The 17503-nt window shown below is 35.8% G+C and overlaps 1 protein-coding gene across 1 annotated transcript in view; it reads left to right on the forward strand.

Moving 5' to 3' along the window:
• Positions 1-17503, forward strand: part of IQGAP2 (IQ motif containing GTPase activating protein 2) — a 306248-nt gene that overhangs the window by 190295 nt on the left and 98450 nt on the right. Inside the window, exons 10-11 of the mRNA XM_007105494.4 lie at positions 12644-12807; positions 15871-16031. Of these exons, the coding sequence (XP_007105556.3) occupies positions 12644-12807; positions 15871-16031 (325 nt within the window). The remainder of the gene's footprint in view (positions 1-12643; positions 12808-15870; positions 16032-17503) is intronic.

The raw sequence follows: 17503 nt of genomic DNA on the forward strand, positions 1-17503 counted from the left end.
AAATACAGGCCTATTTCAAGAAAGAAGAAATACAGGCCTATTTCAAGAAAGAAGAAATACAGGCCTATTTCAAGAAAGAAGAAATACAGGCCTATTTCAAGAAAGAAGAAATACAGGCCTATTTCAAGAAAGAAGAAATACAGGCCTATTTCAAGAAAGAAGAAATACAGGCCTATTTCAAGAAAGAAGAAATACAGGCCTATTTCAAGAAAGAAGAAATACAGGCCTATTTCAAGAAAGAAGAAATACAGGCCTATTTCAAGAAAGAAGAAATACAGGCCTATTTCAAGAAAGAAGAAATACAGGCCTATTTCAAGAAAGAAGAAATACAGGCCTATTTCAAGAAAGAAGAAATACAGGCCTATTTCAAGAAAGAAGAAATACAGGCCTATTTCAAGAAAGAAGAAATACAGGCCTATTTCAAGAAAGAAGAAATACAGGCCTATTTCAAGAAAGAAGAAATACAGGCCTATTTCAAGAAAGAAGAAATACAGGCCTATTTCAAGAAAGAAGAAATACAGGCCTATTTCAAGAAAGAAGAAATACAGGCCTATTTCAAGAAAGAAGAAATACAGGCCTATTTCAAGAAAGAAGAAATACAGGCCTATTTCAAGAAAGAAGAAATACAGGCCTATTTCAAGAAAGAAGAAATACAGGCCTATTTCAAGAAAGAAGAAATACAGGCCTATTTCAAGAAAGAAGAAATACAGGCCTATTTCAAGAAAGAAGAAATACAGGCCTATTTCAAGAAAGAAGAAATACAGGCCTATTTCAAGAAAGAAGAAATACAGGCCTATTTCAAGAAAGAAGAAATACAGGCCTATTTCAAGAAAGAAGAAATACAGGCCTATTTCAAGAAAGAAGAAATACAGGCCTATTTCAAGAAAGAAGAAATACAGGCCTATTTCAAGAAAGAAGAAATACAGGCCTATTTCAAGAAAGAAGAAATACAGGCCTATTTCAAGAAAGAAGAAATACAGGCCTATTTCAAGAAAGAAGAAATACAGGCCTATTTCAAGAAAGAAGAAATACAGGCCTATTTCAAGAAAGAAGAAATACAGGCCTATTTCAAGAAAGAAGAAATACAGGCCTATTTCAAGAAAGAAGAAATACAGGCCTATTTCAAGAAAGAAGAAATACAGGCCTATTTCAAGAAAGAAGAAATACAGGCCTATTTCAAGAAAGAAGAAATACAGGCCTATTTCAAGAAAGAAGAAATACAGGCCTATTTCAAGAAAGAAGAAATACAGGCCTATTTCAAGAAAGAAGAAATACAGGCCTATTTCAAGAAAGAAGAAATACAGGCCTATTTCAAGAAAGAAGAAATACAGGCCTATTTCAAGAAAGAAGAAATACAGGCCTATTTCAAGAAAGAAGAAATACAGGCCTATTTCAAGAAAGAAGAAATACAGGCCTATTTCAAGAAAGAAGAAATACAGGCCTATTTCAAGAAAGAAGAAATACAGGCCTATTTCAAGAAAGAAGAAATACAGGCCTATTTCAAGAAAGAAGAAATACAGGCCTATTTCAAGAAAGAAGAAATACAGGCCTATTTCAAGAAAGAAGAAATACAGGCCTATTTCAAGAAAGAAGAAATACAGGCCTATTTCAAGAAAGAAGAAATACAGGCCTATTTCAAGAAAGAAGAAATACAGGCCTATTTCAAGAAAGAAGAAATACAGGCCTATTTCAAGAAAGAAGAAATACAGGCCTATTTCAAGAAAGAAGAAATACAGGCCTATTTCAAGAAAGAAGAAATACAGGCCTATTTCAAGAAAGAAGAAATACAGGCCTATTTCAAGAAAGAAGAAATACAGGCCTATTTCAAGAAAGAAGAAATACAGGCCTATTTCAAGAAAGAAGAAATACAGGCCTATTTCAAGAAAGAAGAAATACAGGCCTATTTCAAGAAAGAAGAAATACAGGCCTATTTCAAGAAAGAAGAAATACAGGCCTATTTCAAGAAAGAAGAAATACAGGCCTATTTCAAGAAAGAAGAAATACAGGCCTATTTCAAGAAAGAAGAAATACAGGCCTATTTCAAGAAAGAAGAAATACAGGCCTATTTCAAGAAAGAAGAAATACAGGCCTATTTCAAGAAAGAAGAAATACAGGCCTATTTCAAGAAAGAAGAAATACAGGCCTATTTCAAGAAAGAAGAAATACAGGCCTATTTCAAGAAAGAAGAAATACAGGCCTATTTCAAGAAAGAAGAAATACAGGCCTATTTCAAGAAAGAAGAAATACAGGCCTATTTCAAGAAAGAAGAAATACAGGCCTATTTCAAGAAAGAAGAAATACAGGCCTATTTCAAGAAAGAAGAAATACAGGCCTATTTCAAGAAAGAAGAAATACAGGCCTATTTCAAGAAAGAAGAAATACAGGCCTATTTCAAGAAAGAAGAAATACAGGCCTATTTCAAGAAAGAAGAAATACAGGCCTATTTCAAGAAAGAAGAAATACAGGCCTATTTCAAGAAAGAAGAAATACAGGCCTATTTCAAGAAAGAAGAAATACAGGCCTATTTCAAGAAAGAAGAAATACAGGCCTATTTCAAGAAAGAAGAAATACAGGCCTATTTCAAGAAAGAAGAAATACAGGCCTATTTCAAGAAAGAAGAAATACAGGCCTATTTCAAGAAAGAAGAAATACAGGCCTATTTCAAGAAAGAAGAAATACAGGCCTATTTCAAGAAAGAAGAAATACAGGCCTATTTCAAGAAAGAAGAAATACAGGCCTATTTCAAGAAAGAAGAAATACAGGCCTATTTCAAGAAAGAAGAAATACAGGCCTATTTCAAGAAAGAAGAAATACAGGCCTATTTCAAGAAAGAAGAAATACAGGCCTATTTCAAGAAAGAAGAAATACAGGCCTATTTCAAGAAAGAAGAAATACAGGCCTATTTCAAGAAAGAAGAAATACAGGCCTATTTCAAGAAAGAAGAAATACAGGCCTATTTCAAGAAAGAAGAAATACAGGCCTATTTCAAGAAAGAAGAAATACAGGCCTATTTCAAGAAAGAAGAAATACAGGCCTATTTCAAGAAAGAAGAAATACAGGCCTATTTCAAGAAAGAAGAAATACAGGCCTATTTCAAGAAAGAAGAAATACAGGCCTATTTCAAGAAAGAAGAAATACAGGCCTATTTCAAGAAAGAAGAAATACAGGCCTATTTCAAGAAAGAAGAAATACAGGCCTATTTCAAGAAAGAAGAAATACAGGCCTATTTCAAGAAAGAAGAAATACAGGCCTATTTCAAGAAAGAAGAAATACAGGCCTATTTCAAGAAAGAAGAAATACAGGCCTATTTCAAGAAAGAAGAAATACAGGCCTATTTCAAGAAAGAAGAAATACAGGCCTATTTCAAGAAAGAAGAAATACAGGCCTATTTCAAGAAAGAAGAAATACAGGCCTATTTCAAGAAAGAAGAAATACAGGCCTATTTCAAGAAAGAAGAAATACAGGCCTATTTCAAGAAAGAAGAAATACAGGCCTATTTCAAGAAAGAAGAAATACAGGCCTATTTCAAGAAAGAAGAAATACAGGCCTATTTCAAGAAAGAAGAAATACAGGCCTATTTCAAGAAAGAAGAAATACAGGCCTATTTCAAGAAAGAAGAAATACAGGCCTATTTCAAGAAAGAAGAAATACAGGCCTATTTCAAGAAAGAAGAAATACAGGCCTATTTCAAGAAAGAAGAAATACAGGCCTATTTCAAGAAAGAAGAAATACAGGCCTATTTCAAGAAAGAAGAAATACAGGCCTATTTCAAGAAAGAAGAAATACAGGCCTATTTCAAGAAAGAAGAAATACAGGCCTATTTCAAGAAAGAAGAAATACAGGCCTATTTCAAGAAAGAAGAAATACAGGCCTATTTCAAGAAAGAAGAAATACAGGCCTATTTCAAGAAAGAAGAAATACAGGCCTATTTCAAGAAAGAAGAAATACAGGCCTATTTCAAGAAAGAAGAAATACAGGCCTATTTCAAGAAAGAAGAAATACAGGCCTATTTCAAGAAAGAAGAAATACAGGCCTATTTCAAGAAAGAAGAAATACAGGCCTATTTCAAGAAAGAAGAAATACAGGCCTATTTCAAGAAAGAAGAAATACAGGCCTATTTCAAGAAAGAAGAAATACAGGCCTATTTCAAGAAAGAAGAAATACAGGCCTATTTCAAGAAAGAAGAAATACAGGCCTATTTCAAGAAAGAAGAAATACAGGCCTATTTCAAGAAAGAAGAAATACAGGCCTATTTCAAGAAAGAAGAAATACAGGCCTATTTCAAGAAAGAAGAAATACAGGCCTATTTCAAGAAAGAAGAAATACAGGCCTATTTCAAGAAAGAAGAAATACAGGCCTATTTCAAGAAAGAAGAAATACAGGCCTATTTCAAGAAAGAAGAAATACAGGCCTATTTCAAGAAAGAAGAAATACAGGCCTATTTCAAGAAAGAAGAAATACAGGCCTATTTCAAGAAAGAAGAAATACAGGCCTATTTCAAGAAAGAAGAAATACAGGCCTATTTCAAGAAAGAAGAAATACAGGCCTATTTCAAGAAAGAAGAAATACAGGCCTATTTCAAGAAAGAAGAAATACAGGCCTATTTCAAGAAAGAAGAAATACAGGCCTATTTCAAGAAAGAAGAAATACAGGCCTATTTCAAGAAAGAAGAAATACAGGCCTATTTCAAGAAAGAAGAAATACAGGCCTATTTCAAGAAAGAAGAAATACAGGCCTATTTCAAGAAAGAAGAAATACAGGCCTATTTCAAGAAAGAAGAAATACAGGCCTATTTCAAGAAAGAAGAAATACAGGCCTATTTCAAGAAAGAAGAAATACAGGCCTATTTCAAGAAAGAAGAAATACAGGCCTATTTCAAGAAAGAAGAAATACAGGCCTATTTCAAGAAAGAAGAAATACAGGCCTATTTCAAGAAAGAAGAAATACAGGCCTATTTCAAGAAAGAAGAAATACAGGCCTATTTCAAGAAAGAAGAAATACAGGCCTATTTCAAGAAAGAAGAAATACAGGCCTATTTCAAGAAAGAAGAAATACAGGCCTATTTCAAGAAAGAAGAAATACAGGCCTATTTCAAGAAAGAAGAAATACAGGCCTATTTCAAGAAAGAAGAAATACAGGCCTATTTCAAGAAAGAAGAAATACAGGCCTATTTCAAGAAAGAAGAAATACAGGCCTATTTCAAGAAAGAAGAAATACAGGCCTATTTCAAGAAAGAAGAAATACAGGCCTATTTCAAGAAAGAAGAAATACAGGCCTATTTCAAGAAAGAAGAAATACAGGCCTATTTCAAGAAAGAAGAAATACAGGCCTATTTCAAGAAAGAAGAAATACAGGCCTATTTCAAGAAAGAAGAAATACAGGCCTATTTCAAGAAAGAAGAAATACAGGCCTATTTCAAGAAAGAAGAAATACAGGCCTATTTCAAGAAAGAAGAAATACAGGCCTATTTCAAGAAAGAAGAAATACAGGCCTATTTCAAGAAAGAAGAAATACAGGCCTATTTCAAGAAAGCTGCTCCGCAGCATGTGGGATCTTCCCGGACCGGGGCACGAACCCGTGTCCCCTGCATTGGCAGACAGACTCTCAACCACTGCGCCACCAGGGAAGCCCAAGGGCACACCTTGAAGACCAGGAGAGGTACCTGTTTTGCCTAATTCATAGAGACAAACACAGAAAGTCAAAGAAAATGAGGAAAATGTTCCAAATGAAAGAACAAGTTAAAACCTCCAGGGGTGGGAGAACCCTAATGAAGTAGACATAAGTAACTTTCATGATTAACAGTTCAAAGTAACAGTCATTAAAATGCTCACTGAACTTTGGAGAAAAATAGAGGAACACAGTGAAACTTCAACAAAGAATTAGAAAATATAAAAAGAACCAATCAAAGCTGAAGAATATAATTACTGAAATGAAAGATACATTAAAGGGAATCAATCAACATAAAAGGGAATCTTCTGTATTAGGTGATACAGAAGAACACATAAGCATCCTGGAAGTCAGAATAGTGGAAATCACCCAATCAGAATATCCATAAGACAAAGTTTTTAAAAATAGGAATTGTTTAGGGGACCTTTGGGACAACACCAAGTGTACTAACATTAGCATTATAGGGGTTTAGAAGAAGAGAAAGAAAGGGGCAATGTGTTTGATGAAATAATGGCTGAAAACTTCCATAACCTGGGAAAAGAAACATATCCAGGTCCAAGAAGCACAGAGAGTCCCAAACAAAATGAACCCAAAGAGATCTACACCAAAACGTGTCTTAATTAAAATGGCAAAATTTAAAGATAGAGAATTTTAAAGGCAACAAGGGAAAACAAAGAGTCACATTTGAGGGAACCTCCATGAGGCTATCAGCTGATACTTCAGCAGAAACTTTGCAGGCAAGAATGGAGTTGCATGATATATTTAAACTGCTGAAAGGAAAAACGTAAACAAAAACAAAACAAACACAAACCTACAACCAAGAATACTGTACAAGGCAAAGTTATCCTTCAGAACTGAAGGAGAGAGAAAGAATTTCCCCAATAAGCAAAAACTAAAAGAGCTCATCAACACTAAACTCACAAGAAATGTTAAAGGATCTTCTTTAACAAAACAAACAAAAAACAAAACCAAACAAAAAACCCAGGAAAAATAAAACCAAACAAAGGCAATAACAAGAAATAAGAAAATACATGAAGGGAAAAATCTCACTAGTAAAGGCAAATACATTTGACCCTTGAACAACACAGGTTTAAACTGTGTGGGTCCACTTATACATGAATTTTTTTTTCAATAAGTACATTCAGTACTACATGATCTGAGGTTGGTTGAATGCACAGATGTGGAACTGTGGATACAGAGGGCTGACTATGGGACTTGAGTGTCTGCAGATTTCTGTATCCACGGCAGGCCCTGGAACCTTCTCCCATGGATACCAAGGGACAGCTGTATATGGTAAAGGCAGTGGATTAACCACTTAAAAAGCTAGTTGAGGGTTAAAAGGCAAAAGTCATAAAATCAACTATAACTACAATAAGTTATTAAGGGATACACAAAAAGATGTAAAATATGACATCAAAAACAAAATGTGGAGGGGGAGTAAAACATGTCGAGCTTTTACAATGTATTTGAATTTAAATGACTAGAGCTAGAGATACGTTGAGATCTATATATATGTATGTATATAAACTTCATAGTAACCACAAACCAAAAAAAAGAAAAAAAAGATAAAGAAAGAAGAGAAAGGAACCCAAACATAACACTAAACAAAATCATCAGACCAGAGTTTAAAAGAAAAGAATAGAGAAGAACTACAAAAACCACCAGAAAACAAATAATAAAATGGTAATAAGTACATACCTATCTATAATCACTTTAAATGTAAATGAACTAAATGCCCCAATCAAAAGACATAAGGTGGCTGAATTGATTTAAAAAAAAAAAAATCCCCATCTGTTTGCTGCCTACAGGAAGAAACTAATATTGCCAGCAATACCTCTGAGGTTCATAAGCTTAGTGGGGAGAAGTGAAGAGACTCACTTCAGAGATAAAGACAACAGAGACTGTAAGTGAAGGGAAGGAAAAAGATACTCCATGCAAATGGAAATGGAAAAAAAAGCAGGGGTAGCAATACACATATCAGACAAAATAGACATTTATTTATTTATTTTACATCTTTATTGGAGTATAATTGCTTTACACTGGTGTGTTAGTTTCTGCTTTATAAGTGTATCAGCTATACATGTACACATATTCCCATATCTCTTCCCTATTTTGTCTCCCTCCCTCCCACCCTGCCTATCCACATGGGGAGGGGGAAGGGTAATCTGGGACACAGTGAGAGAGTGGCATGGACATATATACCCTGCCAAATGTAAAACAAAATAGACTTTAAAACAAAGATTATAACAAGAGATAAGGAAGGATGTTACATAATGATAAAGAGGTCAATCCAAGAGGAGGATGTAATATTTAAACCTATATACATCTAACATAGGAACATCTAAATATATAAAGCAAATATTAACAGACATAAAGAGAGAAATTGACAATAATATAATAAAAGTAGGAAACTTTAACACCCTACGTACATCAATGGACAGAACATCTAGACCAAAAATCAATAAGGAAACAGTGGCCTTAAATGACTCATTAGACCAGATGGACTTAATAGATACCTACAGAACATTCTATCCCAAAACTGCAGAATATGCATTCTTTTCAAGGGCACAGGAAACATTCTCCAGGGAAGATCACACGCTAGGCCACAAAGCAAGTCTCAGCAAATTTAAGAGGATAGAAATTATATCAAATTATATCAAGCATCTTTTCTGACCATAATGGTATAAAACTAGAAATCAATTCCAGGAAGAAAACTGGAAAAAACACAAACATGTGGAGACTAAACAACATGCTACTAAAAAAACCAATGAGTCAGTAAGGAAATCAAAAAAGCTTAAGATGAGTGAAAATAGAAGTACAACTTGCCAAAATTTATGGGTCATAGCAAAAGCAGATCTAAGAGGGAAGTATATAGGAATACAGGCCTATTTCAAGAAAGAAGAAATACAGGCCTATTTCAAGAAAGAAGAAAAGTCTCAAATTAACAACCTAAGTTTACACCTAAAGGAATTAGAAAAAGAAGAATAAACAAAGCCCAAAGTTAGTAGAAGGAAAGAAGTAACAATGATCAGAGTAGAAATAAATGAAATAGAGACCAAAACAAAACAACAAAAAAAACCCAGTAGAAAAGATCAATGAAACTAAGAACTGTTTTTTTCAAAAGATAAACAAAATAAACCCTTAGACTCAATCAAGAAAAAAAGAAGACCCAAATCAATAAAATTAGAAGTAAAAGAAAAGTTACAACCAATATCACAGATATACAAAGAATACAAATATATATATACAAAGAATCATAAGAGAATACTACAAAGAATTATAAGCCAAAGTGGACAACCCAGAAGAAATGTATAAATTCCTGGAAACATAAAATCTTCCAAGACTGAATTAGGAAGAAAAAGAAAATCTGAACAGACTGATCACTAGTAATGCAATTGAGTGAGTAATTTAAAAAAAAACAAAAACTCCCAACAAACAAAAGTCCAGGATCAGACAGCTTCACAGGTGAATTCTACTGAACATTTAAAGAAGAGTTATACCTGTCCTTCTCAAATTATTCCAAAAAATTGAAGAGGAGGAAACACTACAAATTCATTCTATGAGGGCAGCATTACTCTGATACCAAAACCTGACAAAGACACTGCAAAAAAAGAGAAGATTACAGGTCAGTATTCCTGATGAACATAGATGCAAAAACTCTCAACAAAATATTAGCAAACTGAATTCATCAGTACGTTAAAAGGATCATACATGATGATCAAGTAGAGTTTATTCCAGGGATGTGAGGATGGTTCAATATGCACAAACCAATCAGCATGATATACCATATTAACAAAATGAAGGCTAAAAATCACATCATGATATGCAGAAAAAGCATTTGACAAAATCTTCTCAACAAAATGGATGGGGAGGGAACATACCTCAACATAATAAAGGCCATTTATGACAAACCCACAGCTAACATCATACTAAGTGGCGAAAAGCTGAAAGCTTTTCCTCTAAGATCAGGAACGAGACAAGGATGCCCATCTCACCACTTTTATTCAACATGGTATTGGAAGCCTTAGCCACAACACCAGATAAGAAAAAGAAATAAAAGGCATCCAAATTGGAAGGGAAGAAGTAAAACTGTCACTACTTGCAGGTGAAATGATTCTACATATATAATACTCTAAAGACTCCACCAGAAAACCATTAGAACTAATACATGAATTCAATAAAGTTGCAGGATACAACATTAATATACAGAATCTGTTGCATTTCTATGCACTAATAATGAACCATCAGAAAGAGAAAACAAAACAATTTACAGTTGTATCAAAAAAATCTAATACCTAGGAATAAATTGAACCAAGGAGGTGAAAGACCTGTACTCTGTAAACTACAAGACATTAATGAAAGAAATAATGCACAAATAAATGGGAATATATTTCATTTTCATGAATTGGAAGAATTAATATTGTTAAAATGTCCATTCTACCCAAAGCAATCTACAGATTCAATGCAATCCCTATCAGAATACCTGTGCCATTTTTCACTGAACTAGAAAAAATATACTAAAGTTTGTATGTACCTACAAAAGAGCCCAAATTGCCAAAGCAATCTTGAGAAAAAACAACAAAACTGTGTCATCCTCCCTGGCTTCAAACTCTACTACTATAATAATCAAAACAGTACAGTATTGGCACAAAAACAGACACACAGATCAATGGGACAGAATAGAGAACCCAGAAATAAGCCCATATACATATGGTCAATTAATCTATGACAAAGGAGGCAAGAATATACAACAGAAAAAGACAGTGGTGTTGGGAAAACTGGACAGCTACATGTCAAAGGATGAAACCAGGCCATTTTCTCTTGCCTTATACAAAAATAAATTCAAAATTGATTAAAACTTAAATGTAAGACCTGAAACCATGAAACTTCTAGAAGAAAACGTAGGCAGTACGCTCTTTGACATTGGTCTTAGCAATATTTTTTTGGATCTATCCCCTGAGACAAGGGAAACAAAAGCAAAAATAAACAAATGGAAGCGTATCAAACTAAAAGCTTTGGCACAGGAAGGGAAACCATTAACAAAACGAAATGGCATTCTACTGAATGGGAGAATATAGTTGCAAATGATACGACCAGTAAAAGGATAATACAAAATACGTAACGAACTCATACAACTCAGTCTCAAAGAAAAACAATCTAATTTAAAAATGGGCAGAGGACCTGAATAGGCATTTTTTCAGAGAAGACGTACAGATACCAACAGGTACATGAAAAGATACTCAACATTACTAATGAAAAGGGAAATGCAGATCAAAACCATGATCAGGGATCAACTCACATCTGTCAGAATGGCTATCATCAAAAAACAAGAAATAGCAAGTTGTGGTGAGGATGTGGAGAAAAGGGAACCCTGTGCACTGTTGGTAAATATAAATTGGCATAGCTGCTATGGAAAACAATATGGAGTTTCCTCAAAGAATTAAAAATGAAACCTACACAATTGCACTCCTGGACATTTATACAAAGAAAATGAAAACACTAATTCAAAAAGATACATATACCCCAATGTTATTGTAGTATTAATTTTAAATAGCCAAGATATGGAAGCAACCTAAGTATCCATCAGCAAATGAGTGGATAAAGATTTGGTGTATATATATACAATAGAATATTACTCAGCCATAAAAAAAAAAGAATGAAATCTTGCCATTTGTGACAACATGGTGGACCTGGAGTGTATTATGCTAAGTGAAATAAGTCATACCGAAAAAGACAAATACTATGTGTTTTCATGTATGTGTGGAATCTAAAAAACAAAACAAATGAATAAATAAAACAGAAACAAAATCAGAGACACAGAGAACAAACTAGTTGTTGCCAGAAGGGAGGTAGATGGGATGGGAGAAATAGGTAAAGGGGATTAAGAGGTACAAACTACCAGTATAAAATAAAGAAGTCATAAGGATGTAGTAATGTACAGTGCAGAGAATATAGTTAATAATATTATAATAACTTTGTATGGTATATAATCTGTAAAAATATTGAATCACTATGTTGTACACCTATAAATAATATGATATTGTAAGTCAACTATATCTCAATTAAAAAAGATATTTCAAGAGACCACTTATGTTATTATAATTCTTTTTATTTTTTGTATATTGTTGTTAATCTTTTTACTTTACCTAACTTATAAATTAAACTTTATCTCAGGTGTGTATTTACAGAAAAAAAACAGTACATAAATGGTTTGGTACTATCCATGGTTTCAGGCATCCACTGGGGTTCTTAGAACCATACTAACACATGGGACTACCGTGCTAACACAGAATTATGTAATCATATGAATTCTGGTTGTAATATTTTTTAAAACATCTGAAATTATTTTTCCCTAAGAATCACACTTTACAGAACACAAGAGATGAGAGCATATTTGGAGAACTAATAACCATTCCATATCAAGCAGCAGTGTGTCCGAGTGCCTCCTGTGGGTTTCCCATGGTGCTGATTCAGAGGGAGGATAGAGCCATAGGGCAAGTCCTTGCTTCTCTGGCCTTCACATGTCTTTACTCTCCTTGGGGAGGCAGTGGTTACACACAAAGAGCCGTAAAGAGCAATGCCTGCAGGATGCACATGGCCCAGCTCTAAATACTGTGGCAATTCCCAAAGTGTGAAGTCCTCAGGAACTGGAGCACTGTGAAGGTTTCATGGGAGAGATGGTTCCAAAGCTGGTCCTGAAAGGAAGGATTTTGGAGGGAAGTCATGCTAGGCAGGAATGACCTCATAACTCCAGCTCTATCAATGCTGAGGTTCTTTTAGGGACTAGCTGCAAGGATTAGAGTGTCTTCCAATTACAAGCTACCGTTTCCAAGGCTTCGCTTACCATCCAATGACAGCTTTTCAGAGTTCATGGAAAGTAACTACTTAGGTTCTAATCCTTGGATATATGGGCTGGTTGGGTCAGGCTGCAGTGGGAAAGGCACAGGTTCTGACAGAATGTCACTCTGACCCTCAGGGCTGGCTGCAGTGGACCACATCAACGCTGTTATTCGGGAAGGTGACCCTGAATACACACTGCTTGCACTGCAGAAACCAGAGGCCCAGCTGCCCACTGTTTATCCTTTTGCTGGTGCAATGTATCAGAACGAACTTTTCAACCTCCAGAAACAGAACGCCATGGTAAGTCAGTGGAGACTCCAGTTACGGAGATGTTAATTGAGTCCTAGCAATGAGGAGTGCTGTTGAGGAAAGGTGAGTGGGAGTGTAATGTCTTTAACTTGTACCAATCCCTGGTCTCATTGGCCTCCCTGTACCAATTCCACGGCCACCTTCCTCTTTAACTCCTGCTTTTCACCTCCTTAAAGAATCTGAGAGCATAGGTGGGAAATGCAGGCAGGGCTCTACACAAATACACATTGAAAACTAGTTGTTCACATTCTCTGTGTGATTTTTGAAGAACTTGGAATAAGTTAATAACGATAATGAAATATTTTTAAATATCTAATGTTTTTTGATATAGAAAAATAAGCTCTGAATCTGCATTTCTAGAAGTCTGCAACCAAGAACATTAGCACCATGGCTTTGATTTTTTGTCATTGTGTGCTCCTTGCAATGCTAATAGTATTAAGCAGTTACAATCATGTAAGGTCACAGTAAATAAGAGCATATGCACTAGTACAGGATTAAGCCAAACAATGCAACAGAATGAACAGTACTAGAAGCAGCACCAAGAATTTCATATATGAAAGAGCTAATATTTCAAAGACATGGGGGAGAAAATGAAATCCTTAGAAGTATTTAACCATGTGGGAAAGAAAACATTACCTCACTACACATAACAGAATAAATTGCCGGTATGAAAGGTTAAGTGTAAAAAATAATTTAAAAATTAAAATTCTAAAGAAACATGGAAGGACAGTGAATCTGAAAAGCAAAAACAGTACTGCTCCACCAGAAAAAACAAAAGAGGAGGAGGCCAAATGCATAAACAGGCAATTCACAAGTATACCGGGATGTTTCACAGTATTATCTACAGTACTGAGAAGATACTACAGATATCTTCTATATCTATATAGAAGATAAACCACATTTAACTAATAACAGATTGCACACCCTACTGTTAAGTGGAAAAAATGAGATTGAAATATATAGCATTATATTGTTTTTTATGATAAGAAAAGAAAAATAATTTAAAAATGAAAATCTCTATAAATGTTTGCATGAATTAAAAATTAATAAAAGTAGGGGCTTCCTTGGTGGCTTAGTGGTTAAGAATCCGCCTGCCAATGCAGGAGACACGGGTTCAATCCCTTGTCCGGGAAGATCCCACGTGCCACGGAGCAACTAAGCCCGTGTGCCACAACTACTGAGCCTGCACTCTAGAGCTCATGAGCCACAACTGCTGAGCCCACATGCCTCAACTACTGAAGCCCATGTGCTCTAGGGCGCATGTGCAACACCTGCTGAGCTCACATGCTGCAACTACTGAAGCCTGTGCACCTAGAGCCCATGATCCACAATAAGAGAAGCCACCACGAGAAGCCCGCACACTGCAACGAAGAGTAACCCCCGCTCACCGCAACTAGAGAAAGCCCACACGCAGCAACGAAGACCCAATGCAGCCGAAAAAATTAAAATTAAAAAAAAAAGTGGCATTCTTTATTAAAAAAAAAATTAATAAAGTGTATGTCACTAAAGGGCTTGGGTAGTAAGGTTTGTTTTCTTATCCTTGCTTATTAAGACATGATTCTATAAATAGATACTAGAGTTGACCCTTAAACAGGTATGAACTGCACATACCACTTATATGTGGATATTTTTCAATAGTAAGTACTATATTACCAAATGATATGCAGTTGGTTGAATCCAGGGATGCAGTACCTCAGATATAGAGGGACAGGTATATGGAGGATTAATTATACGCAGATTTTGAACCGCGTGGAGGTTCAGCGCTCCTAACCCCGGTGTTGCTCAGCGGTCAACTGTATTTTGTAATAAAAGAAAAATAAGTTATTTCCTTAAGCTGCACGTAGGTTCTCTTGATATTATTGTCCCTGTTTCTCTAGCTTTGAAGCCCAAGGCTACTTACACTCTAGCACATTCATCCCTTTTTTCTTTATTTGTCCTTATCTTTTTGGCTGTGTACCACTTTAGATATTCGTGGTGAATCTCAAATGATTCCATTCTGCTCTTTACCTGTAACTTGATACCTTCCTTATATGTTAAACTCATAGTTTATGTAAGGTATTTGGATAAAATTTATATGTTCCCTATAAAAACCCTTCTTCCCATTTGCTTTGGAACGTAAAATTATGCTTTGTTAGTCTAAAATCAATTTGCTGAGAGATTTCTGTGGAGAATCAGCTATAATGCATTTTAATATAAACATTATATTTATGAAATATATAATATTCTAAATGTAAAGATAGATATCAGGGTTTTTAAAAATTTGTTTTCATGCTCCGTCTATGTTCCTTCAGTATGATGGAAGAAATAACCCTTTTGAAGTTGGGCCAAGTCAGTATAAAATGGTTAAAAGGAAGACAACATTGAAGGGGGAAAGTGTTCTGTAATCTGAGATGTACTTTTTAAGTAAGCCCAATCCTTACTTGCTTTTCACTAAGATTTACCTCACATTTCTTCAAATATCTAGACCTTAGGGTATGTTTAAAAATTTCTACCCATTTATAAAAATGTGACTTAGACTAACTTTAATTAGAATAATTAGAATCATAATTAGAATCATAATTAGAATCAATATTCTTGGCTTAAAGACTTTTATTTACTTTTCTGGGGTTATCATCTTTAGGTGAAATTCTCCCCTTTTCCTTACCCTTAGTTCAAACTGAAATTCATTAGCTATACTAATATCTTACCTTGCACTTGCAGACAGTAACAATGTTATCTAATCTTTGGCTTCATTATTTGGTAAGATTGAGCCTGTTAGCAGCCAGTATAATAGCTGCGAGTAGGAATCAGCCATGGCAATGCAGATGTTTGTGGAATCATAACTGAGGATTGTAATTAACTCAGTGCCCAAAATGATCATCTCAGGAAAACCCAGAAGCCATTGACCTGTTCTTTAAAGCCAATGAAAGATAGGTGGCCAGGGAGCCCTCTTTGTCCTGGGTTCTCACAGTCTTTGACTTTTCTTTATTCTTTGAAGTGTACATTCTGAACCCCCATCACATACACAGGCTGTGTAGATTTGGGGATCTTATACTGCCATATGTTTTCCAACAGAACTACTTGGCCCATGAGGAGCTCTTGATTGCAGTGGAAATGCTATCTGCTGTAGCTTTACTAAACCAGGCCTTGGAGAGCAACGATCTTGTGTCTGTGCAGAATCAACTCAGAAGCCCAACAATGGGCTTCAACAATCTGGACGAGACATACGTGGAACGGTAAGGGAACATTTTCCAAAACTCCTTTCATTGCAGAAATATGTGTTTGGTAATCTCACAAATGAAGGATTTGTTCCTTCCTGAAGCAATCCATATACCCATGCTTATTTTCTTGAAAGCCAGTCTACTTTGTTCTGAGAGTCCTTCTAATATTCAAATCCTTCTTCACAGTATTCCTTTTAGAGGAACAAAGAGTCTAAGGAGAATCATCCTGTGGCAGTTACTGACTGTCATTAGCAAAAATTATTTCATAGGCTAAAAATACATGTTGAAAGCATACCTTCCCTTGGGCTTCTTTTGGAAACGACAGAATGTAGAAGAGTTGGAAACAACTTTAATAATCATCCAGTCCAATTTTCTTGTTTTACTGATGAGGAAACTGGATCTGGATTTGTGGACCCAAAGTAGGGCAATTGGGCCCCAAACCCCATTCTTTTTTTTTTTTTTTTTAACATCTTATTGGAGTATAATTGCTTTACAATATTGTGTTAGTTTCTGCTGTATAACAAAGTGAATCAGCTATATATATACATATATCTCCATATCCCCTCCCTCTTGTGTCTCCCTCCCACCCTCCCCATCCCACCCCTCTAGGTGGTCACAAAACACCAAGCTGATCTCCCTGTGCTATGCAGCTGCTTCCCACTAACTATCTGTTTCACGTTTGGTAGTGTATATGTGTCCATGCCACTCTCTCACTTCGTCCCAGTTTACCCTTCCCCCTCCCCATGTCCTCAAGTCCATTCTCTACATTCTTTTGATGATTAAACCAAAGGAATCCTGAGACCACAGTGGATCACGGCAGTGGGTAACGATCTCAACTTAGTGTCTTTTATTTCATGTTCCTGAAATAAACTACTAGATAGTATTGTTGATAGAATTATAAAACACTGTACCAGATCTAGAGAGAAAATTACGGGGCGGGAATAAGGAGCCCATTAGAGGTTAAGTAAGACAAAAGCCCAAGTTAAAATGAGTGAATTTCCATCTTGGATTCTTGTGACCACCAGGGGGAGATGTCTGCATAGATCTTGACAAAAGCACTGTTGTCAAGTTACTGGTTCTGGAACTGCTGAAATAGGTAATTCTCTTGGGTCACGTACAGTTGTACAGGAAAAATTAAAAAGACTTGTTAGACTTTTTTTAAAATGGTGTTTGGCCACTTGTCTATGTAGAGAATGGCCCAAAAGGAGTAGAACAGTGGCTTTTCCTTGTTTTTAGTCACCTTGGAAAAACTGATGCTCTTACACTACTTAAATTTGATCACCTGGGCTTCCCTGGTGGCGCAGTGGTTGCGCGTCCGCCTGCCGATGCAGGGAAACCGGGTTCGCGCCCTGGTCTGGGAGGATCCCACATGCCGCGGAGCGGCTGGGCCCGTGAGCCATGGCCGCTGGGCCTGCGCGTCCGGAGCCTGTGCTCCGCAACGGGAGAGGCCACAACAGAGGGAGGCCCGCATACCACAAAAAAAAAAA

Source organism: Physeter macrocephalus, chromosome 8 (genome assembly GCF_002837175.3).
Source record: "Physeter macrocephalus isolate SW-GA chromosome 8, ASM283717v5, whole genome shotgun sequence".
Taxonomy (NCBI): domain Eukaryota; kingdom Metazoa; phylum Chordata; class Mammalia; order Artiodactyla; family Physeteridae; genus Physeter; species Physeter macrocephalus.